Source organism: Pseudopodoces humilis, chromosome 7 (genome assembly GCF_049639895.1).
Source record: "Pseudopodoces humilis isolate 2021_Gansu_Grassland_sample_001 chromosome 7, ASM4963989v1, whole genome shotgun sequence".
NCBI classification, from domain to species: Eukaryota; Metazoa; Chordata; class Aves; order Passeriformes; family Paridae; genus Pseudopodoces; species Pseudopodoces humilis.
In genome coordinates, this window is record NC_142206.1 from 27,088,153 (window position 1) to 27,114,093 (window position 25,941).

General features: G+C 34.5%; 1 protein-coding gene across 1 annotated transcript in view; it reads right to left on the reverse strand.

The window, feature by feature from the left end:
- UBR1 (ubiquitin protein ligase E3 component n-recognin 1) overlaps positions 1–25,941 on the reverse strand; it is a 59,615-nt gene that overhangs the window by 7,226 nt on the left and 26,448 nt on the right. Inside the window, exons 20-41 of the mRNA XM_014252064.2 lie at positions 25,632–25,695; positions 25,094–25,218; positions 24,175–24,227; positions 23,081–23,183; positions 22,506–22,554; positions 20,813–20,967; positions 19,809–19,908; positions 18,008–18,117; positions 17,279–17,368; positions 15,531–15,718; positions 15,208–15,413; positions 12,815–12,908; positions 10,380–10,532; positions 9,857–9,954; positions 9,197–9,290; positions 7,600–7,748; positions 5,272–5,327; positions 4,869–4,965; positions 3,626–3,693; positions 2,630–2,780; positions 1,685–1,772; positions 902–1,035 (exon numbers count right to left, since the gene is read on the reverse strand). Coding sequence (XP_014107539.2) covers positions 902–1,035; positions 1,685–1,772; positions 2,630–2,780; positions 3,626–3,693; positions 4,869–4,965; positions 5,272–5,327; positions 7,600–7,748; positions 9,197–9,290; positions 9,857–9,954; positions 10,380–10,532; positions 12,815–12,908; positions 15,208–15,413; positions 15,531–15,718; positions 17,279–17,368; positions 18,008–18,117; positions 19,809–19,908; positions 20,813–20,967; positions 22,506–22,554; positions 23,081–23,183; positions 24,175–24,227; positions 25,094–25,218; positions 25,632–25,695 — 2,425 coding nt within the window. The remainder of the gene's footprint in view (positions 1–901; positions 1,036–1,684; positions 1,773–2,629; positions 2,781–3,625; positions 3,694–4,868; positions 4,966–5,271; positions 5,328–7,599; positions 7,749–9,196; positions 9,291–9,856; positions 9,955–10,379; positions 10,533–12,814; positions 12,909–15,207; positions 15,414–15,530; positions 15,719–17,278; positions 17,369–18,007; positions 18,118–19,808; positions 19,909–20,812; positions 20,968–22,505; positions 22,555–23,080; positions 23,184–24,174; positions 24,228–25,093; positions 25,219–25,631; positions 25,696–25,941) is intronic.

Here is a 25,941-nt window from a genome sequence, read left to right on the forward strand (position 1 = left end):
TGCATTTTAGTTTTTCACTATCCTTATGACAGTCCTCAATGATATTAAATTTTGCTGTAATCAAGTCAGTGTTAACATTACATAAAATTGGGCTAATTTTATGGTTTGTTGGTCATTTATTGTCTCTGCTACAGAAAGTTACATTGTTGGTTCACCAGAAAGACTCCTCCCTACAGAATCAAAGATCCAGACTCCTGGTAAGGATAACAGCGTATCCCAACATGCAGAGATTTTGACTTGTATAGCCTAATAAAATTCAAAGTTGTTCACAGTTTATATAAATCAATTTTGTATTTTTGTTGTTGTATATTATACATGTTATATTTTGTCTCAGTTATTCATAAAAAATTCTTTACAAATAGTCAATAGTTCTGTGTTTCACTGCATTTTGACACATGAAATATTTCTTTTTGGTGTTGGCATCAGTAATGCATTAGGATCCTTCACAGAAGAGGCCAGAATTTTATGTGCTTCGTAACTATTTGGCTTTGTTTTGCTCAATCCCTGTATCTTTAGCATTTGCCTACATTAGCATTACATAAAAACATGGCATTTTTAATATATTTCAGGCAGTTTCTCAGGTGATGTAACCTAAATTCCTGAAATTATCCTTAAACTGCTGAATCTTTATCAACAAGTACTTACTATCAATACATCACTGATAATTCACATATTTGCATATACTCAGAAATACTCAGAAGTAATGTTCTTCTATGCAAAGAAGGCCAAGAACAGCTCAGCTTCACATACCTGTCCCTTTCCTTACAAATTAGTAATTCCTTTATTTTCCAAGTCTTACTTTCATGTATTTAAGTACAACTTCCATGTTGTTAAGTTATTGTGAATATTTAAAAATTCTTTCAAGACAAAGAAGGTCATAGATTTGTTTTCTCATATTTACCTTGTAGTAGCTCCTCAGGTGGAGAAACTCCCAGCAAATAATGAAAAAATAAAGCAGCACAACGAAGGTAAGGCATGATGCCTTTTTTAACACAATCCCACACAAGCCAGCCTGGAATATCCTGACTAAAGCAACTGTAAAACACAAATGAGAAACAGCTGCAGTAGTTTATAGTGTAAATCATTCTAGCACTATCACATTTTGGCTAGCATTGATAGAATGGTAGCTGTGTAGAAGGAACCCTTATGTACCCCAAATTCTGTGAAACACAGCCACCAGCACTTCCAACTTCCCCTTTGCCCAAGGAATGAGTTCTGAGTTTATGAACCACACCTGTATTAAATCTTCAAATTAGACAGCTGTACCTATCAGAAAAATCTGAAAAATAGGCATTAACACTCAAATAAGCAATAATGTTCAGCTTTACATTTATCCCCCCTTTCTAGTAGGACCATTTAATTCTTCCTGGATTCCATTCATAATACAAGAGATCTAAACCAAAATAATCTAAGTAAATAAAAAAAAAACCACTGCAGTTGGACATATTTCTCTCCACAATGGATACAGGTATTTTTTCATCCACAGGTTAATGATTTACTCTGCTGTCAACAAAAGTAGCCACTTTAACTAACACTAGTTTCAGTGTTCAGGAGCATGGGAAGAAAGCACAAGGCACTGTGCTAATTCCCCATACAAAATGAGTACTTTTTTTCCTGTCTCCTTTGTTGTCCTGTGGATTGCTGTCTTCCCAGGAAAATGTAACACAATTGAAGTGCTACTTACCCACTGGTGTACTGGGAAACCTCTCTACAGAAAGACTGTGCTGACTGTGCCTCCTCACTGTTGTCAGATGAGTGAGCAGCAGGGGATTCTGCACACAAAAAGATGAATCCACTGTAAATTCACTCCATCCTGACACACTTCTCTTAGAAATACTAAAACCTTGATTTTAATTATTAAATTGCATTACAGAATTAATTCTGCTTTAATTTTCTTAATTCTTTTCTATTTGCTGTTTTCTGTCTTTAAAATGTTCTCCTAAGACTGAATGCTGTAAGGAAGAATCAGGATTACTTCCTCATTGTTTATCCTTATTGCAGTAGAGAATTGCTTTCTTCCCTTGAACTTCTGAAGTTGTCCTATGGAGCTTCAGTATAATAGGAATTTTTATAAACATCTAGATTTTTTAAAATTCCTATTATACTGAAGGAAAAAAGTATTAGCTAGAAAGTCTATAGGCTATTTGGTAATTTTTAACAATGTTATGAAACAGAGAGATAAATTCAATTCTCTCCTGTCAGCTCACAGGATTCTGTATTTCAGATCTGGGTATTTACTAAGTTGATGGGTAAAGAAAGTCTTATTTCCCAAATCCATATTGATTATCACTGCACAGCTCAGTGATGCTGGCAGAACTTTGATTCTCCTACAAGGAGTGAAGAAGGCAAAATCACCCCTCTGAAATGACTGACTGAAACAACTAGTGGTATATCAATAACAATTTTGTTTTCTTAGCCTACGCACACAAAACAAAATAAAATAAAATGCTCTGAACTTGATGTAGCACTACTTAATTTTTACCAGAAAACACCAGAACACTTATTACTACCTAGGTCTGTCACTTGTTATGAGGACGTTTATATCTGGAAGATGCTAATGGTATCAATCTATTATTTTTAAGAAACTGTGCAAAAATACCAGAAAAATGCAACACACATACACATCTACCTGTTGCTGAAGAGATGATGATTTGCATTATGTGTGCCAGTGTTGTCAGATGGAAGAGGTAGAGGTGGTTATAGGCTGAACTAACTGATGAAGGTTGCAAGTCTACAGCATCTTCCCAGTATAAAGATGGAAAGGATAACACAGCTCCCACCTACAGTGAAAAGGAATAGGCAAATATTTAAGTGTCAAAGCTTTGGTAGTAGATAAAAGGATAACAATTATACTCTCACTATACATTTGTAGATTAACATACTCCAGCTACAGAAATATATCTTGCCAGTTTTAATTCAAAGTGTAGCAAAAACTTACTGGAAAGTAATAACCATTTGTGCACTAGGGCATGTAGGACACTCAGAGCTGCAAGGTAATTACCAGTTTAGAGATATATCATGCCCAGTTCCTAAAAAGCTTAATTTCTGTTCTTTGACACAAGACAAAACACACTGAAAAAAGAGAGAAGTGAAACCAAGAATTAAATACAAGGGCAGCCAAGGCAAAACAGATTTTATTCCATAAGATTGGTTTTGTTGGCTGCTTTGTTTTCTGCTTGCTTGGGGTTTTTTTAACAGCAGAAAAATCTATAATACAGATTTGTATTAAGGACAGAAAGACGAGGCTAAGAAAAATAGAGAAAGAAATGAGAGCCAGTGTGAAGGAATCAGAAGGTATGAGATACTGACTGAGACAGAGGGAAAGTGAGGGAAAGAAACTGAGTGCATTTCTAAGTTTATTTTTTATGCTTAATAACAATGGAAGTGGTAAAAAGAAGATCGAGATTGCAATAATGAAATTTAATAATAACAAGACAGCAAAGACTTGAAAGTCAGCAGAACTAGAAGTAAACATATATAGCAGTCATATATAATCGTTAGATTGTGGTTCATGTATAATCATTTGACTCATTCAAGTGAACAGATACTATTTACAGAGTACAGTACACAAAAATGTATGCTCAAAATAAAGTATTAATACAAAGAATAAAATAAACCCGCTTACCAAAACGTGGAACATATCTACTTCTAAGAGTGATGGAGTGTCTTCTCCTTTAAAGTTTGGTAGGAGAACTACAAAATAAAGGTATCAATTATACATTTAGCACGTATTTTCTTCTTTTGGATTGAAGTACAGTATTAGAATCTGATTTTACAGCCTCTATCATTTCTGTATTTTCATCATAAAAATGTCCAGATCTCTAAAGTAAGGATCTATTAAATTAACTGCTTACCACTGATTTAATTGATTGTGCATGTTTAGCTATTTCCACTTGCCCCAACAGCTGACAATTTTACTTAATATATTTTCAAAATTCTGAGGCGTATATGTCTCCAGCTCTAATAAATCACACACAGTGTTAAGGGTAAAGGTACTTAGGCACCTCAACACTACATATCCCCCACAACCTCATCCAATACAAAAGCCTAAGAACCTAAGAGCTTTATCTAACAGAAAGCAAATCAGAGAGTGGGATTCACTAAGGTTACCATACTAACCCAACCAGTAAGAAACGTGCCTCAAACTAGCTCTCCCCGAGACTGAAATATCGTAAGCTAGGCTTGAAGCAGCCTTTTGAAAATACTCAAAGTCACAGAATTATAGAATGGTTTGCACTTAAAGGGAGTTAAAGGTCATCCAATTAAACTCCCTTGCCTAATGCAGGAATGTGACTCTACATCAGGTTGCTCAGAGCTTCATCCAATCTGACATTTAACACTTTCAGGGATGCACCAACCACAACTTCCTTGAGCAGCCTGTTTCAGTGCCTCACCACCCCTACAGTACAGAAATTCTGCCTAACAGTTAATCTAAACCTAGTTTTTTTCAGTTTAAAACCATTCCCCTTTGTCCTGCTCCTATCTACCTCTATAAAAAGTCCCTCTCCCTCCTTTTTATAAGCCCTCTTAAGATACTGCAAGGCTGCAATGAAGCCTTCCCAGAGCCTTCTCTTCTCCATGCTGAGTCTCAAAATTAAGGAATGCCTATTTTGTGGCTTTATTCACCTGTTTAGAAGAGAATTTGAGTAATTCTGAACATTGCCAGAAACAGTTGGTACTCATCTGTTCCAGACTTTACTATCTGTAGGTCTGGGGTGAGTTCAATCTACACCACATCATTTCAGGCAACTGAAGTGAGCACTTATCAAGTACTCCAGCCCTTGCTTCTGTGCTGTGTTAACCTGTGTGCCACTTTGGAATAGAAACATCTGCAACACAAAAGGTAGTAAATAAAAGGAGTACAGTACCTCCTAGAAGACGAGTCAGATGTTTCTGAATCAGGACCTGTGGGGATGTTGTTCTCTGAGCAGCTGCAAACTGTACTAATGCTTTAAGGCCACTGTGCTAGAGCGCAAGAGAAAATGATTGAATGGGAGAAAAGGCAAAATATAATAATGATACAGAACTGTAAAAAGATATCTACTTCTACATAAACATAAAAGACATTTATAAATTAATTTAATATGAACATCCATATATAAGCAGACATACTATTCTTCCGAAGTGCTCTTTGTGCTATGAATCCAAACATTGAGAGATATCCTCAACAGAGAATGATCATGTTAGCAGTTTCAACAGGTTTATAGATGCATGTATATTATAAATAAACTTTTTTGTTTAAAATACATTGTATATCTTACTCATCCATACCTGTCTATTTTGTAGAGATCCAAATAAAGGCTTGCCCTCTGTTTCCAAGAGGTTTTCTTAAAATTAAACACAGAAAAAAATTAAGTTGTTTTTTTCTACTGAACCTAATACTAGTTTATCCTTAATATATACACTCCTTTTTAAAGCTCAACTTCATTGTTATAAGAGAATTCTCTTGGAAAAAAAAAAGTCTGTCTTAAATGGCATGGATCATTTCCAAGATAAATTATTGTAGTAAGCTTTTTAAAATTTTCAGTTTTCAGATCTTGCTAACTAAAGATTTAAAGCAATGCTGCTTCACATGAATGATAAAACATTCATTCTATGGAGTCAGATTTATTTTCAGTTACCCTTATGCAACACTCAAAACCATCAAGTTACATTTACAGAGATGCTATGCAGCATTTCACCCTCATATTTATCACAGAACCTTAGGCAGGTCCATCCTCACTAGACCAGGTTGCTTAAGGCTTTATCCAACCTAGCCTCGAACACTGCCAGGGCTGGGGCAGCCACAACTTGCCTTGGCAACCTGGCAAAATTTGCACTACTGCATTTGACTGCAGTTGAAAGGAAATACTTTGAAAACAAAACTCCCAAGATGGAATACAGTTCATCTTTCCTCCCTGACTGCATTGGCTCTGAAGGAATAATAAAGAAAAAATAAGCTGATAAAAATAAGAAATCAAATTAACTCAATTGAGTAAAAAGGTACCAATTCAAATGTTTTTGTACTTTAATCACTTTTCAGAGATTAAACAGTACACTTGGAATTTTTAAATTTTATTTAATTGGGAGATTTTGGTTTGGAGGCTTCTTGTCGTGGGGTTTTGGTGGGGTTTTTTTGAGTTTGTTTCTTTCTTTCAGGAGTCTAGCTTTTGGCAATTATACCAATTCATATTCCTTGGGTCAATGATGCTTTGAACCTCCTCTAGAGGCTCCTCTGAACTTCCTTGTCTAGGCAGCTTAGCTATGTGCCCATTAAATGGTTTTAATAATGCACTATAACTAGACTCCAGACCAGCATACTGAAGCTATGCAGGCAGTTTTGCTGCACAATTTCACAGACATCTGCTCTATTTGCAAACAAAAATGAATCCAAGGAAGTGGTGTGGCCTAAGATAAGTCAAACTGTCACACTGGTCCCTCTGCCTTTATACTCTTCTCCTCAAGAGCACCTGATTTTTCTTTCACTAACACAGGCCCTCAATATCACACCTATGATAACAATTATTGCATTTAAACACTTGCTGGCAAACTCTTCCTTGATAGCCACCAATATCTTTTTTCATATACCAAACAAAACCAACCTGCACAGAATTAAGTAATGTTAATAAAGTGGGTGGCTTCTGGTATTTTCTCAACCTTTTTGAAAATACAGAATCCATCACTAAAGATGCAATCAGTTCTGTGACTATTTCTGCCTTATCAGAATATTTGCAATGTACCTCAAAACCTTCTGAACTTCTGATATTCCACTAGAGATTTAAGGTAGACTAAACTTGTGCTTCAACAGCTTCATCAAGAAATACTTGGTATAGTTGGCAAATCACATGTATGGATGTGTACAATTGCATTCTCAATCCCTCCATCATGCATTTTAGACCTAGATCTTGCCTTTTTCCCTGCCTGGAAGCCTCTACAGATTTATCCACATCTTCATGTTTATTACACAAGCTTGTGTTTGTAGTACAGAAATGAAATGAGATAAATAGGTATATTATTGCAAAAAATGAAATTATTTTTCTGGTATTTGTTTTGCCTTCAGAGATTCATGGCAGAGAATGTTTGATAGTTTTTTTGGTGGGTTTCTTGTTTGTTTCTTTTCCTACCAGGTACCTACTTAGCAATTTCAGAATATAAGAATTTCTTCTATAAATCCCATGAAAATTCTTTAAGAATACAGGCCAAAACAAATAATGAGGCAGGGAGGGCTATTTCACAGCTATTGGATATTTAGCGTAGGAGATGCCTGCAGGTCAATGATCTTTGGCAGCCTGAAGATATTAATTGAACATGCTTAATATTACAATAAGTAATGAGGAACATGACCACTAACTGCCGTCTCAAATGAAACTCAGTGCTAGAATTCCATACCATATTTCATGAGCTACTATCTAAGAAAAACATCCTATTATTTATATTGGTTTATAGATAATAATTCTGTTATTTTATATGCAATTACATATCATTTACTTTGCTATACTTTACATATGGCTCGCACTTATGTAAAACTTATTTGTACAATCATATTGTATAAAGTTAAACAATCAAGCAACTGGAACACTTTCAATTCATAAGAAGGAATAAATTGAAATTATGCTTTACCTATACACTGGATGGTAAAAGCACATGTGCTCCAGGTCATCATAGGAATCCGGGAATCAGCTTCATTCGGAGCAACTTTGAGCCCAACTCTGTAAATGGTGGTGGCAAAGAGAATAAGCATCTCCTTGATACTGCTTGAGTACTTGGCTCTGCAAAACCAAGACAAGAAAATTTCAGTCTCAATTATTAATAGTGTTAATTACTTTCTGGTTTATCAATCACCAAAGTCTAACAAAGTCTAAGTCCAAACCAAGACAGTTATTTATGGATGAAATATTGATAACAAAGACTCTGTCTGGACAGATGGAAAAAATCTCTAGTTTTCAGCAGTAAACAAGTACCTTGACAAAAAAGGCTTTACAAACTGAGAGATTAAGGGCTGCCAGGCTGGAAGATATTTTTTCTGTGTATTACCTTATAATTCACGTTAGAGAAATGCAAATATATCAAAGTAAAATACAATGAAAACAAACATTGAAAGAAACTAATTTTAAGTCCTGAAGCAAAAATAATAAGGTGCTAAAAATTGAAGACATTTCAAGTGTGTTATTGAACATATTTTTTAGCATTTAAGCTCTTTTCAAATTACATTAGATTAGTTTATATAAATGTAGTTTTATGTAAACAAGTGTTTAGCAGTTTTAGTGCCCTGTGAGGTTTTTTTCAAGTCATACACAGAACTTTTTAACAGAAAAATATGACATTTGTATTAATTCCCTATACCTTTATGGACAAAACAGTTGTACCACAAAATCTGGAGTTTAGCCAGGCTTATACTTAAACAACACTGTTTAAGTTTAAACTCCAGTATCTTTCCCATAAAGATAAGTTATCAAGAAAAAATTTGATTCTTGAAAAAAAAAATTGATTCATGTCGTGTTTCTGACAAGAGAACATTTTTTTATTTTTTTACCAATAAAAGACATGTGGGTACTTTGCATAAGTGTGTTGTCAGTCTAAAGTGACAGAGTACTTACAGCATGATCTATAAATAAATAAGGGACAGCTGAGCTCACCTGAAAAGTATCTACCCATTCATTCTGTTTTAGTGGGCAAATGCTTTTGCCCACTGGAATTGAACATTCTTAATGTTACAATTAGTAATGTGGAACATGGTCACTAATTGCTGTCTCAAATTAAACTCAATGTTACCATTGAGTTTAATTTATAATAGAATAGAAATAGAAACAGAAACAGACAACAGCCCTGTTTCTCTAAGTGATCCATCATTGCGTCTAAAACCACCTGCAATCTATGTCCGAAACAGATGTGTAGCAGGAAAATCAAGGCAAATGGATAATAAACAACTTGCTTAGAGGCACAGCAAGTAACTTAAAACACTGGAATTGTGGATTAGAAGATTGGAGACTTCCAGCTTCATACCAAGAACATAGTAAGTACCAGACTGGATTTGACTAAAAGGTCCACTCAGCTCCTCACAGATTCAATACTCAGTGAATGCTTATGGAAAAGAATAAGTAAGCCCCAAGTCAGACCGAACAAATCACGTCTTTCCTTCAATACAAATTCTGAAACATACCGGGGATACAGAAGGGAAAATTAATATAATGCAGAAAATACTTCCAGTAACACTTACGAGGACTGAACTCCAAAACTAAGGATGGAATGGAATTCCAAAGCTGAGTTCCCCGTTCCCTTGTTGGTGAAAGGTGGAAGATTTTGTTTGTCTCCTTCCAGGAAAAAAAATTGATCCACATTAAGAAGCAAAGAAGCTGTTACAGTTTTTACAGCAGTTTAAGAAAATAGAGTTGTCTTTTTATTTCAAACTGATTTGAAAACAGTTGCAAACACACTTCACCAGCCAAGCTATATTCCATGATTCCTTAAGTAACACTTGATTCTATTCCCAAACACAGTAGATTATCTGTGCCTTCTGTTTTCTAAATACTTTCCTTTTGTCCTTTATAATTTAGTTGTTCTCTTTTTTACTACCTCACAGTCCATACAAAAGTTTAATTAACCATGAGTATTAGTCTGTCAGCATCCTCTCCAAGTGCACGCAATTTTTTTTTTTTAGGAAAGATGGAAATAATTTAACAAAAGCCAGAAAATTGGTGAGGGCACTGAAATCAAGACATCAATTCAGAAAAGGCAGTAACTTTTATCCCCGGCTTTATTTGATTCTCTCTTGATTGAGAGCAAAATGTACTATTTATTTGAAGTTTTCTGCTGGTACTAGTTAAAACATGCACTGACATATATCCCACAGAATAGCTTAAAAATTAAGATAACAAACCTTTAGCATTTTTCACACTGTAGCCTGATATTCTGACTGTGACAATCTCCAGCCACCTAGCTAGGGACAGGATTTGAGATACTGCCTCTGCATCCTCACTGAAAAAAAAAACCCAGAAACCAGGTTTTACTTTAACAGTGAAAGAACCACCTTAACTAAAAAAGCAGAGGACATAATCAGATCCAAACATATTAACACAGTATTTGCTCAGTTTTACTGGCTTCAGAAATGTTGAGCAAACAGTACAAAATAGAGTGCAAGGCTAAATACTAGGTCTAGGTACTTTCTCATTTGATTCCAGATCCAAAGAATAGGCAACCCAAAAATGTTTTATAAAAAATAAAAGATTTACTGACAAAAGAAGTATATTTGGCTAAACAATCAATAAGGAGATATGCAGTATTTTATACAGATAAGAAAGCTCAAACCAAGTTTTCCCTCCAAAAATTTGAAAAGCTGACCAGTCCAAAAGTAGTATTTCCTTTTTTTCTTTAATTAAAGGTTATCCAATCTGGTGCTTCACCTGTTTATTTTTTGAGCCTGCAATGGAACGACAGGAATCACAGTATTGCACAGAGATTTGCAAAGTGGACAAAGATACTCTCCATTCTCCAAGTCAAATATCTGTTCAACATGCAGACGTTGTCGGAAGTTCAGCTGCATGGCTTCAAAGTACCTACAACATTAGAAAGGAAATTACTAGAAAGTGGAATGGCTCAAATGCAACATGAACACAAAGGTTCAAAGCATAATTATACAGCAAACACTTATCCAAGCCAACAAACAAGTCTTCTCCTTTGATTTATAACTCTTCTACATGCTCGGATGTTAAAATAATAAAACTTTTGAGCACACAGATGAACTCATGCAAAAATACATGGTATATCACTGATGGGAAAATGATGGCAGGTTTTCCTTGCTTATAATATCCTTATAAATTTGATTATGATTTTGCAGACAAGCAGTCCTTCCATTTTTCTACTCCTCCCTCTTATCTTCAACATAATGAAACACTGTATCTAATAACTCTCAGGTGCAACTCACTATAGTAAACAGGCATTGAACATATGGTCATTTAATTTCAGAAAACACTGCTGGCAACATTTCATGAATGATTAATCAGCTGTCCATTGCAATTACTGAGCCTCATGACTAGACAGTGGAACTGTAGTCTTAACAGGAAGAGAGAATAATATATATTAGAATATCACACTTCAACTATTTTAAATTGAAAAGGAAATACAAAACTATGATATTTTCACAGGTTTCATTATAGTTTTTGGCCCCTCAGTGGATGCAGTAAGCCTTCAAATTTCATTATTGTCTCATTGGTATTTATGGGAACAAAAAGATCAAACATTTAAATTTTCTTCTCTGGATACAAATTCACTCCTAATGCTCAGACCGAGTATGTAGGATCTTAGAGAGAGAGATGAAATTAACTTCCACACCAAGGTAAAGGTAATAACTAGTTTTTTATTTCTGCTTTAACCATACATCTTAAATAAAATAAAATCCCATTTACGTGAGAAGAGAAAGTGTATGTGCAGGAGCATCTGCAGAAGTTCTAATGAATACAGAATATTTAGGGAAGTATTTTGTTATAAACAAAAACCCATACATTTATTTTCCCCAAATTCACACAAGTATGTTTTTGCAAGCAGCTCCTCTTCCTCATACATGTCATCTACAAGGATATTCCATTCCTTTCAACTCATTCTGTTTTAGAGTATTTGGAGCACTTTTAGGCTGCACATAGAAAGATATGGCAGGTATTGTTTGGAGGAGTATTAGTAAGTTCTAGAATGTCTTTATGTAGTAAATAAAAGACTATACTTAAACCTTCTGTGCCATACCGTATGTGAAGAGCCTGTTGTCCATTTTAAACTCAGTAACCCATACAGCAAGTCATCTTTTCTTAAAAAGAGCAAGGGAACTGATCTCCAATGTTGCACTACTTAGATCTACGGAGATATAGATGGATCTGCCAAAAGCAGATGTATTATACTCAAGGAACATACTTCTGTTCAAGTGTGTGCACCTATTTGTTCTGTACTGATGTTTCATTGTAAAAAACAGCATTATACACACATTTAGAAAAGTGAAAACTAAGCACTAGAAGTTTAGTATGATTTTTTTAAAGTAAAATGGCACAAGGACAAACAACAAACCTCAGTAGATTATTTATAACACATGTCATACAAAGAGTAGTTTGTAATTGCATGACCCAACTCTATCAGTTGATAATACTTCAGTGGGATTATTTCTATTATTACTTCACACTGCTTATATAGTTTAAACTTGCCAGACCTATGTGGAGTGAAATGTAAGATGACTGTATCCTACAAGCTTGGTCTTTTAATGTTCAGGTTGCATTCAAATCCAAAACACTTGGTCTAATTTGTAGGTCCCCCAAACAACAGAAATCCAATAAAGTCTACAGCAATTGCATCAATTCTTCACCCTTACTTTTCATTAGGAGTGTCTTCACTGATAGGAGGGGTCACAAACAAATATTGGTGGATTTAACCACTCATATTCCTCATATTCTATTCTGATGCTAGAATCTCCTCTAAACACTCATTGAAATAGATCAGTTTCACCCTTTAGGTATTGATCCGGTGACAGACTTTCAGAGTATTGTTGCTAAATGTAAACCTACTCAACATGGTTTCTTATTCTTGACCACTTTTACTCCATTGTTTATATTTGCATAAATTAGTAAGTCCTTAGAGATTCTTCTCTGGGTAATAGAAGGCCCTAAAACTTTTGATGATGATCATCTTCATCAAGTCAAAACATCTCTTGTTCCATATTTCACTTTTAAATGAGTACAAATAGTTTTGATCCCTTAATTAAATATTCACTTACTGTACTTTGTTTTCATTTCATTATTAAGATGATTTGGAAAACAGATTAATGAAAAACTTCTAAAAGACAGCAAAGACACATCCTTACTTCTGCCAGCAGGCTGCATGCATTACATGACCACAGCTCCCTGTGTGGGTCCCACAAGGTAAGTCAGGGTGCATGAAGAGAGGATCTAGCGTATCTAGAAATGCATAGCAGAAAAATTATTGAATGAACAGTAACATAACTTCTCAGCAGTATGAACAGAAATTAACAACAGCATATACAGAATATGAGCCTTCAGACCTTATTTTCCTTTTGCAGTATCACATTGAAGCTCCACTTGGTTAATTTTTCCAGACCAATCATGCAGCAGAGCAATGACTAAGAGTACCCATTTAAACTACTGAAAATTTTTCATATAAAGAAAAGGTGCCAGAATTCAAACTGATTTAAAAGAAAAAGGGGTGCTTCTGTACTGGAACAGATCTGTGTTTGGATTCACTGTCACTGACACTTTTACTGTCTTTCTTACTTTATTTTTAAATGAAAATAAAACTACTAAGGACAAGTAGGATGAATAATTTCTCCAGCTAATCCCATATATTTTCAAACCACTGACACAGAAAGCACTGCTGTAAAACAAAAATCAAGTCTGTCTTTTACTAATTTTGCACAATTCTAAACAACAGAAACATTATGAGAAAGTACTGATGTCTTTGTGTTGTATGTGCTCTCAAAGTGGGATCCCACTTTTGCTTTAAAGATATCTAAACTATACTGAACAACAGCAGTCCTTCATGCCTCATCTGGGGGACTGTTCATGATTTTGAACAAATACACTTGAATCTGACAAAATGAATGAAAAAAAAAGAAACCTAAACTGCACTGAAAAAAATTCTGTTTGGCAGCAGCTGAAGCTGCCATAAGTCAAATGGAGACTGAAATAAGAAAGTAAACCTTGGCATAACACTGAATTGCCACTATCTGCACCTTCTGCTGTGGGAACAAGCATTTTTACATTTATTTAGATATTGAAAGTAAAAAGTTCTTACAGGCCTCCTTGTAACTGAGGAGCAGCAGAGGACCATGCAGTAAGGTATGAGTACTACAAACAATGCCCAGAAACAGCTTTAGAAAAAGGAACTCCATTCCCCTTTTTTTTTTTTTTTCAATTATTTCAATAGCCCAACCACTACAGAAAATTTACAAGTGTATCTGACTACATAAGAGCATAGGACTTCATCTGTACTTCAGGATACCACAGGAAAAAGAAATGCAATTAGTATATTACCTAGATAAAAACTCTATACAACTGGCTCAAAATGTCATTACCAGTAGTCTGCTGATAAAAAGAAAAATGGATCAAGCAAAATTCTGTAGGAGTTTGTCCTAGGCCTAGGACAATTCAGTACTTGTTAATGATCCAGAGGAGTAAACATAAAACATCTTATTAGTGAAACAACTTTGAAAAGGTTTGTAAGCAAAAAAAAATAGAGTAATACCCTGGAGAAACATGAAAATCTTATGATCTTTCCTCCGGTAACAATCAAGAGTTTACTTCTAAACTAAAGCAGGAATAATGAATTGCACAAACATAATTTAAAGCTACTTTCTACATAGTAGTGTCAATAAAAAATAGGATATAGCATCCATTTTGCTCTATGAGCTGACCACAAACCACAAAAAACCACCCCCACATCTGTAAATAAGAAGGGATTTAAACTACAAGTTGTGACTGTACCTACCTTGAAATTTTACTAACTTCCTTTTTCAAAAAGAGAACAAAAATGTCAGTGAGTACTTAGGTTCTCCCCTATCCTTGTACTTATTTTCTTCTTTCCCTTAGGTAACAGACCAAAATTTCCATCATGTTTCGTCAACTGCTACTTACAAAAGAAATTCTGCTGGGGTTTGTGTTCCCTGTTACCAACATGCTATTACACAAATGTAATTCTTGTGATTGTGTAACTTTCTTGTATTCAATCTTTTGTTCGTCAAATGATACCATATGATCCTTGCTTAGTTTTTTTTATTTTTTATATTATTGTTTTTATTACTTCCTGGACATATAAGGGGAAAAAAGCACAAACCAAAACAAAGCCCCTAACCCTTTTCAGGTTGGCATATTGGCCTCTGAAAATGTTCATTTATTTCCTCCATATTGGGAAAATTTGCAGCTGTACTTGAATAAACTGGAAATGTGAACAGTCTTGGGTTTTCTCCAAAGTAACTACTCCCATCAAATCTACATGTTTTATTAAGTCTTGTGAGATCAAAGCATTTTCTGATTTCCCTCAACAATAAATCTAAATCTTGATATACTTCTCATTTAAGTTTAAAAGCATGGATTTTAAAGCAATTTAGAAGTTTGCACCCTTTTTTCTCAAACACAATAAGCCATTTAGCACCCTGACCAAACAAAATAATTTAATTGGTTCAAAGACTTTGAGCTCCAGGTACAGAACTGCTTGTAGTCTAAGAGAAGAAAAATCACATACCTCCTGAGAGTTCAAGAATTCTGCTCCTATTCTGAGTTAAGGCAGTTGACTTCTGCACACAGGCAGATAATACCATGGCAGCACTTTCCAACTTTACTTCCTGCTCCTCCTGACACAGAATACAGGTCAACACTTCTTTCTCAGTGACAGATGGACCTCGTTTGGGACCCAAAGCAATTCTAGAGTAATCAATTGCTGAAGAGATGCTGTAAGACCAAAAGTGACACAGATATAAAATAACCAGTTGGATTTTCTCAACAAAATGAATTCTTCCAGACATTTAACAAGGTCATACACTACAAGTATGTCTGGTTTTTTCTTACCTTTCCTCTTCCATAATAGCATCATCTTTCCCCTGGGCCTCCAGTGTGTTTTCATACAAGAGCTTGTGGGTTTCAATGAAATTCCTCTGCAAGGCAGACATCTGGGCCATTATCTTTTGACGGTGCAACCTCGCTGCTTCCGCCTTTCTCTTCCGCTCAGCTTTCTCTTTATCCTGACTGCTCTGTGTCTTACAGTAAGAGAATAAAGAAATCATGGGCAACTAAGAACATCAGAAAAGGAGAAGACTCCTTCCCCATTATAGGCATTCTAACTACTGACATCAAATTCCTTAACTGATGACATTATAATGAGGGAAAAAAAAAGTGAACTGCTATCTGAAATAAAAATAAATAGAACTCAAATCTTTACATGTTGACTAAGTTCATTAACTAAGACTGGACTTTTGTGGTCTACAAAAGGTCACTAGTATAATCCCTAGCCCAAAGATAAGATCAATAATACCCGAGTCAGTTCAATAAGGTAATGTCTGTTCTTAAGAAATTTTAGTGAGATGAACATCAAAGCTTTCTCCAGAGTTCTGTTATTCTCCCCATAAGTGAAACCCTACTGAGTATTCAGTATCTCCCTTACAGAAATTGAAGAAAATTTTATTTTGAACCGCCTATACATGACACAACAAATATGTCAGCATTTTATGCATCGGTGTATTGTATTTTCATTATTCTTTATGGTACACTGGAAAACTATTGTTCTTCCAATATTTACCCATATCATATTTTCAAAAAACAAAGTATTTCTATGCTTTAGAAATGCAGAATTCAAAAAACACAGGTAGATTTTATTAAAACATATAGAACCTCTTCCCAACCAACTACTTAAGGGAGAAACACAACATTATACACAAGGTTTACATTCAAAGTACCATCCCTTTTCCAGGAATTCAAACAACAAATTGCTCTACAAGTAGAACTGTAAGAGATTAATTTCTTACTGACTTCTGTATTTTGTTTGATACCTTACCAAATCTCATATGACACCTACCTCAAAAAAGAAACACGGCATATGCTGTGTGGTAAGTTTAGAACTAGGTATGCAATGACCAGCCAAGTGATTTCTTGGCAGCAAGCTGTGGCCGAACAAAACGTGCAAGAGCAAACTGGTCTGTCTTCACTTACTGGCTAAGGGTAATTAGATTCTTCTTTTCTGTTCAAATGCCAATTGAAAACACAACCACCCCACGGGACCAAAGTCATCTTTGAAATCTCCATTTCATTGTGTCATTTAACCACTAGATTCAGAAGTTATTTGGAGGGAAGGGCAAAGAGGCTGACAATCCGAATAATTACTTATGGCTCATGTCTTTATACAATCAGGGCAAAGGACATTAACCTCTTGACAGATAAAGTAAATTACAAAACATCATTTAAAGTGGATTTGTATTTCTAATTGTTGTACAATGACAATAGAAAGGTGGTCAAATCACAAAGACAAGAAATGGAAAGATGAGCACAATTTACTTCCTTCAGCCCCCTCAACTGCTTCATCTAACTCAGAAGTACAACCAAAACTCACATTATCTGCTAATATTTCCATGAAACATGTTTAGCACAAATTTCACTTACTAAAAATATTATTCTTGGAAACTAAATCCTAGTAGACAACATATCAGAAATCTGTTTTGAAAAATCATCATTTTAGGCAACAATAAATTTAAACACGTTATTGAAAATAACTATTCAAAACATTAAATACAAGGCTTCGACTGAAGCTTTATTTTTATCATTACCTCATCACCTTTTGTAGCTTCTGAGCTTGATGTAGCTCCTATTGTTGCCAAACTAGATTTTTCTCTCAATCTCTTCACCATGTCAAACATCTGAAAACAGAGACTTAGATGTTAAAAATAAAATGCAACTTGACTCTTATAACAATATAGATTAATATATTTCCAATGTTACAATATATAGGCACAGGAACAGGCAGCCAGAGAATTTGTGGATGCTGGAAGCGTTCAAGTGCAGGTTGGATAAGGTTATACGCAATCTGGTCTATTGGAAGATGTCCCTACCCATGGCAGGGACTTGGAGCTAGATCATTTTTAATGTCCCTTCAATTCAACCCATTCTATGATGGACAAGATTAAAACTCTTGGTATTCCCTTTCACCTTATTTTTAGATTTTCAAATGGATTAAACCACTACAATACTCCTAAATAGCAGAAACACCCAAGACTGTATATCCACTCCCAGAACACTGCTTTACTCATTATTTGCTACTCATTATTGCAACAAATATAAGAGGAATATACATTAAGATGTCATTACTAAAATTAGATACCCAAGCAAAAATTAATCCAATACTTGAAAGTACAAGTAGCAAGTACAATGCTGAACAGATGAAACTTCTCAAGAAATCACTGCAGCTGTAAATGGATTATACGTAGGAATCATAACACCTTTCATATTAGCTTTCTACACTACTGAAATCAGATCATACTTATCTCTCCTTTGCATACCTGCAGTATCCAATTGACTGTGTCCTTCTGTGCCTCTAACTGGGGAACTCTCTTCAGTTTCTCCAGAAGCATTAACACATTCACAGCATTCAAAGCTGAGCTTCCCATTCCTTTACAAAGTGAAAAATAGGAAAGGGCCTTCAGGGAAAAAAAAAACCCTAACATTTTAATGTACTTACAACCATGGACATGCCTTAAAATATTGCTAATTATACACATACATGGACACAAACTGTGCAGTTACATTTCTGGTATAGTTTCATCTGTTTATTTCTTATATATACACTATAATTTATCCCCTTGCAGATCAAATATTTCTGCTTTAGAAAATTTTTGCTTAATGTCTGCTTAAAAAAGAATCGCCTTTCACTTCAGGGGGAAGCAGTAAAGCTCTTTAGAGCTTACCTGTGTTTGCTAACAGCTTAGTGTGTACATGTTTACTTCTAATCACAAAAGCTATTGTAATTAAAATAACTATTTCCTTCCTCACAACTTGGTGAGAGTCCATAACATTCTAGGCTCTTCTCTAACACAAGAATGCTTTAAAATGGAGACCATTCTCCTTAATGATATTTCATTTGCCGCACTTGTCATATGGAATTAATTTTACGTTTTTAGAAGGGAGACATATAAATTGCAAAAAAGAACTTTCTTTTAATAAACTGTGTCTAAATAAGAGCTTTTTTATAATAATAGTGATTATTTTTGCATCCATTTCATGTAAATGGGGCTTTGGTTTTTCTGGTTATGCAAAACTAAAGCTAGCAAAGCATTCTCCACCATCTCAGTTATAATTACGACTTTTATTGTATTTCTACAGTTGACATGAAGCTTCTTAAATGGAAATACTTTCAGAGTGATGATACTTCTCTTTTCTCAACAATAAGAAAGAGTTACAAAATAAAGTGCACTGGGAGTGCTTTCCAAACACAACATTTTTTAAAACCTAAATAAAGGGATTTCAGTAGTTTTAAGTATTTATTCCTGCAGAAGGTATTTGAAAGATAGATAGATATGATATTTAGGAACATGGTTTAGTGGTGCACTTGGCAGTACTGACTTAACATTTGGACTTAATGATCTTAGAGGTCTTTTCCAATACAAACAATTTTATGATTCTATGATTTTACTTCACAATTCTCATCTCTGTTGCATCTCACAAGTGACAATTACGTTTAGCTTGATAATGGAATTTTTAAATTTATTTTTACACAGTGAAGCAGAACTTGTAGAGAACTTGTAGATGGAAGATTATTTAGAAAATGCAGATTTCAACTCCCACACAGTAGTCCTGAATGTAATATTGGGAAGTGCTCAACAGAGATTTGAAAAAGAAAAGGGTACACACCACAGCCACTAAGTTCTGTTTCTATTTTCATTAAAATAGTAAAAGACTTGCAGGTAAATCAGTAATTGTACAGCTCAAGAGAACCGAAGATGGACACAATTCACTTAAATCTACTACCATTTTTCAAAGAGTTATTAGTTTCCATTTCAATGCTGTTTTTGTGAAGGAAAAGCCATTTTCAGTTATGTAACACTAGTACTACTTTTCGTTTCTTTCCCAGGAAAAGAAGCACATATCCTCTTCAACCTACCTGGCAACTGGGAACAGAGGAAGCTAGTCAAAACCTGGTTTCTTAATTATTAAAAAAAAATTTAAATTATCAGGTTTTAATTATATAGCATAAAATAAAACCTGTCTGGTTAAATCACTAAATAATTTCTTCTAGCTTATTTGAGTCCTTACAAAATCAAATTAGCCTAGTTTACTCTGTGCTTTAAAGAAAATTAAACATACGTGTTGCTTTGTGATAAAAATCAAAGGTTACTTCTTCTTCGGGAGACTTCTGTAACTGCTGCTTCTCTTCTAGTAACCCTAAAGAAAGGAGATGAAGCACCTGAAAAAAAAGAGAAAACAGTAGGTCTCATTCAGTGTTCAAGATATGGAAAACTGACATATAAAATAAGGATGTTTAATACACTTCTGTATTATATACTGATTACAATAATGATAAAACACATGACAAGGCAGAGATCATACATGGAAGGTGAAATAAAGGCAGAATATATATCTACTGCATATTAGTTGCACTAAAATTCATCAACTTGTACATGCTTTGTATTAGTAATACGTGAAATTTCGTCCTTTTGCTGATATAAAATCTATACTTGACTAATTCCATAATCCAAAGATTAGCAGGATTGGCAAGGCAATTAAACAATCTATACACTCTAACAAAACTGATTAATTCAAACTGTCTGTAATTTCATGTCCTAATTTTACAAATATTAAAATAACAACCCTGCAAAAACAAACAAAATATGACTCCAAAGAACATTTCAACATTTCAAAAGACTAAAGTCACTGCAGTAAAATTAAATACTTTTGTAAGTTTAAACACTTACAAAAATTCTATTTCAAGACTGAGGCCCCAAAGACATTTATGTATTTGGAGACTCTGCAGCTCAAAAAATGAAGGAATTCCAATTATCAAAGGGTTACTTAATTGTGAAGTTTCAAGAAAAAGATATGTAAGGAGAATTACATATTGAAACAGCTTCAGTAATGAGGCAACACAGGGAGGAAAGTAAAATATAAAACTTTAATACTATTATATATCATGTTTCCATTTTACAGCAGAGATAGATAATTAATAATATAATAATTTTCTTTGACAGTAAGATTTATAAAAACAGGTTTGGGGATAAAAATCATTCCAAGTTCATCTTTACATATTTTGGTCTAATCATAAGCAGCCAGCACAGGAATGACCATCAGAAGATGACCAAGGACAAACATACCATTTGGATCATTGCCTCAGTCCATAAGTGGGTTTCCAGTTCCACTGCCCGCTGCAGAAGGGTCCGCAGGATGTGCATCATAACATCGCAGTTCAGAATCCTCACCACATTGCTGAATGCAGGACTGAAGTCTGGAGGAGGAGGTGGTGGCAATGCTAGGAAACAGATGTGCAAACATATCAATGAACTAACATCACACCCAGAAGCAGAGAGCACAAACATACTCATTTCAGTGAGAAAAAAAACCTGGACCTTTAAATAAAACCATACTCAAACACAACTGCATGCCTAAGTTAACTTTCATCTTTGGCAAAACAAAGTACTTTTAGTAAGTTCTTAAATAAAACACATGCAAGCTAAGTTAAACAATCAATCACAAGTATTATTTATATCTGTAAATGCAAATTTTTAACACTCCGAACTGCCTTATTTATGTCTCACTATAAACATACAGTTTGTGCTTTGCATCAGATAAAAGGTTTTCAAGTAGTTAGAAGTGAGGACTGGAGCTCCCAGACTGTAGCATCCCACACTACAGTGTCCCATGTCCGGAGCTCTAAATTTTTTCTGCTACTGGCATTCCAGTCATTTCCAGTTATGTACATTTAATGAGTTAATGCTGGAACTCTGATGTGGAATCTTGGCATCTGCTAACAGCATCTCATTTAATGCCACAGCCTTTCCCTACCAGGAACCACTGACTTCAGTCTTCTCTAGGTACGTGGATGCCTATTTTCAGATTGTCTCCTTTCAGAGGACCTCTGTGAATGCGGTGTTTCTGAAACCATCATTCTTTTGACATATTTTTCATTGAATTTGACATTCAGGCTGAATGAACTTACTGACAAAGAAAACACAGCCACATGAAAGAATACGCAGGAAGTACCTGCAACAATAAATGTAGCCTCAAGGGAACACACATCAGTATACCTTCGTATTTTGGAACTGTACTATCCAATCATATGAGTCTCTGACAATTACATCTAAATAATGGCATTTTTAAAAATTTCTACAAAATTAAGGCCCCTGATAACATTTTAAGCTGCCAGAGTGAAAGGGGAAGGAGAAAAGTTGAGTTTATTAAATTGTTCATTGTATTTATTTGTTCAGCTTACCAAGGCTTCCTCAAATCAACTGAATTAAATGCTTGTGACTTGAATGGGTAAAAGTAAACTCAAAAGGGAAATAACATTTTTGTGTTACAATAGTAACATGGATGTTTATTACTTTATGTATTCATAGCTTATAAAAAATTATTTCTAAAATTTAAATATCATTTTTGTATTACTGAATGTTTATGAGCATTACTTCCTGTGGCAACCTTCTCTACTTTGGCATTATTATGTCTCAACATTGTGCTAAAGAAACTGCTCACAAAAAAAACCCCAAAATCCTAGTTACTGTAACATAAAATCTGAGTTGTTCATGCGTTTGACAGACACTGTGCCATGTTCATTTCCCTACATGTAAATTACACTATAAATTCCAGAATTCCTATCTGTGATAAACAAAAAAGACAAAAGAAATGCCAGGTGCTAATTAATGATAATTACAGCAAATCAAAACAAATTTAATATGAACTCAGCTATCCACTATTAAGTCACAAGATATCTCCCAAAGCTCAGTATATATACACAACTCCATATACTACCAAATTAGAAAATTTGCTGAATCATCTATTTTAAAATCATACCTTCATCCCTGTTTTCTTGTTTTCTTCTTTTCTTTTGTGTATGTTCAGCCTACAGAAAAAGGAGTGTTGTTGTATCAGCACCTCTACAGAAGTACACAATAATGAGATTAATGAAATAATGAGAAACCCTACACTAGAAATATGGCAAGATACATTGCAAATGCCTGGGTGTCTACTCGAATTTTGTCAGAAACATGTTTAACAACATTACATTTTGCATTTAAATATGTAGTAAAGATAAATAATTGGACATATTCACTTCCTCAGTAAGAGTTACAAGAGCAAATTTTGGGGTTTCCCAGTGCAAAGACAATTCTTATCACATTTTCTTCTCAGTGTAGAGTTAACAGAGCTAATACACAAGTTGTCACAAAGGACACACTAATGCAAACCATACTATGTAAATTTCTATTGAAAATCTTAACTTCATGGAATGTTTAGTTTTGAAAGTAGCTGCATATACTCTTTACTGAATCAATTTCTTTAGATTGCATTAATTCAGAAAAATTCTTTAAACACTGGTAAGTATGCACTATTTTTTTAACACCTTTACAAGCAAATCTTAAACTACTTACCTTGCTGTGCTGGGTCTTAGTGTAGTGATAAAAGAACATATTGAATTCCTTCAAACATTCATCTTTCAGTTCATAAACTCCATGGCCAGAGACACCCGGTTTCCTTACAGAGAAATATTTCACGATATACAGATTAATAATGTAAGTTCAGCACATCTTTGAATGCAAACAAACACAATTTGTTTTCTAAAGAAGCAGGAATTGTCACACTAACTTATTAAAAGGAGAGAGTGAGCATAGTTATAAGTCTTAAATTTTTAAGACAGGATTTACAGGAGTAAATAATTCAGCAGCAAAATATTTCTAGTCTATACCATCTAGAACACACCGTACAACCTCTGAAAATACTTTTCAACTCTGTGGCTTAGAATTCAGACAATGGATATTATTGCATAAAATTCAATCCTTTCTTTAACCAAAGTATGAAACAAGTAATACTTGCTGCTCTCCAGCCAGTGAGATTTTTATAACTGTTCATACAATTCCCAAAGTAAGATTCCTAGGTACACCTACAATTGCTCCTAATTAACATGAACAAGCAAGCCACATGAAATTTAAAATAAGGTATACTAAAATATGACATTTTTCTCACAAAAACAGCAGATGTTTGAACTGGTTTTTTTCAACTACAATTTATTGTTCTGTATTTGCATACACACACATATATTTATATTTAAAATTAATTCCCAGGAAAAAAAAAAAGGAAAAGTTGCAGAAAATTAGCAACTAAGTAACACTTGCAACAGTTACTAGATAGTGATTATCAAAACGTATGATGACATCTTAACTTTCCAAACCGTCTTTGAAAAAAAGATGAACTTTTGAAGACTCTCCAACTATGATTTGAGATTACTAAACTCCTAAGACTCCTCAAACTGAATTTGAGAAAAGAAGGTGGCAAAGGGCGAGAAATAGCAGCAGCATAGGATATTCCACACACCATTCTTTCCTATGCATATTTGCAAATACATTTATTTCAAGACAGCAAAATATTAGCCGAACAGAGACTGTAGTTCAGCTTGTTTAACCCAAACATAATCTAAGAAATTTTATTTCACATTCAAGCTACTTATAAAACAACATTAAGAACTTACTTGAATGTAGCCACTTTATCAATTACATTCTCCAAGCCAGTTTCATTGTTCTCCTGGTAAAAAATTTAGTTTGAGAGAAATATATAATGATTCAAATATCTTCACTATTACACTATGTGTAACACAAATAGACAAACAAATTCAGATAATTCCCTAATTAATACACTATTCTCTTTTGCCTGCGGTAATCAGAAAGCAGATATTCATAATTGGCAAGTTCCAATGTAGACCTTCATTAATAACAGAGCTGCTCTCTAGAAACAGGTCAATGCTTACCGAATCTTAATGAAGGGAAAAAAAGGGGTTTAGATATTTTAAAACAGTGAATGCAGATATCATATTTCAGGCTATTTCATGTACAACAAAAATTTAAGGGTTTTTGCATTGAATGCCAGCCCTGAACACATGCACAGACTATAAAATCTAATCCACATCCCTTGCCTTTGCTTGGATGTTCAACAACTGTAATGGAATGGCAAGGAAATCACTGTTTTCAAATAGGCATGTACAGCACTTGACTTCAAATGGATCTGCACAAGTTTAAGTGATCACAAGCACAGGCTTAAAATTATCAGTGGTACACAGGGCAGAATGGAATCCCATTCCATCATCCTACAGGGCCAAATTTCAACTTTTCTTTTTGAATCTAGGAGAGCCACAGCTGAATATTCTAAAAATCACCTCTTAATTCAAAAGCTTAATTCCCATACAAGCCTTTTCAGAGCAGTCCTTGGATCTATGACATTTACCTTTACATCAGTAAAGGTATGACTTTTTGTCATGCCATTTTGTAATTCTCAAACCAACATTTAAACTTTATATTAGAAATGCTTCCAGATAAAGATATGAAAGCTTAACAAGAAAGACACAAAACAAGAAAAAATAAATAAAGGAAACAAGTATATAAGTCAGGACTCACATTTTCAGGCAAGGACTTGGTAATTGCACTGTGAGCCATTGGTTCAATACATAACAGGTGAATGATTTCTCTCATTATTACATCTTCTTTTGTCACATTACTGATTCCAGGCACATATCTTTCCCCTGTCAGAGTGAACCAAAAGGAGAAGAATGGCAAATATGATGGGTATAAAGCAAATTTTAATTTTGCACCATTATAATGGTATTGCTGGAATGTTTCATTGTGCAAGCTTGCATTTGTCAAAAGCCTGTCCCAAGTGTCTGAGAATAAAAATGTTTCTTAGACTAACTTCCTTAAAAAATGGGTCAAGATGGACTCTCTTCATATTCTATGTCAATTATGAGGTTATCTAACAGCTTTTTTCACTGTCCAACTCCTATTGATTCCAGCTGATAAATAGTTGTGTTACTGAATCATCTGTTTAAAAGAGGCACTCTCCAGTATCCTCTTTATGCTATCTGTGTTAAAGAAAATCATCAAGCCTGCTCCGTCAAAGCAATAATCCATTACTACAACAGAGAGAAATGAAACGTACCCACAACATAGATGAGAATCTGTAGCATCTCTTCTATTAAAACATTATATTGCTTAATCAAATCCTGAAAGAATGAGAGAAATCAGGTTAAAAAACCTAAAATGAAAGTACAGAAAAACACATCTGTCAAATGACACTCAGCTCAGTCTTCATATCTACTACTTTGCTGAAGCATTGTACTCTAGCAAGAAATTTCCATTCTAACAAACTGGAAAAATTGCCTGCTCTGGTAGAGAAGATCTTATACAGGAACTAAAGTGCAAGATTCACATGCAAGAAAAGAAACAACAGCTAAAAAAAGTATCCCAAG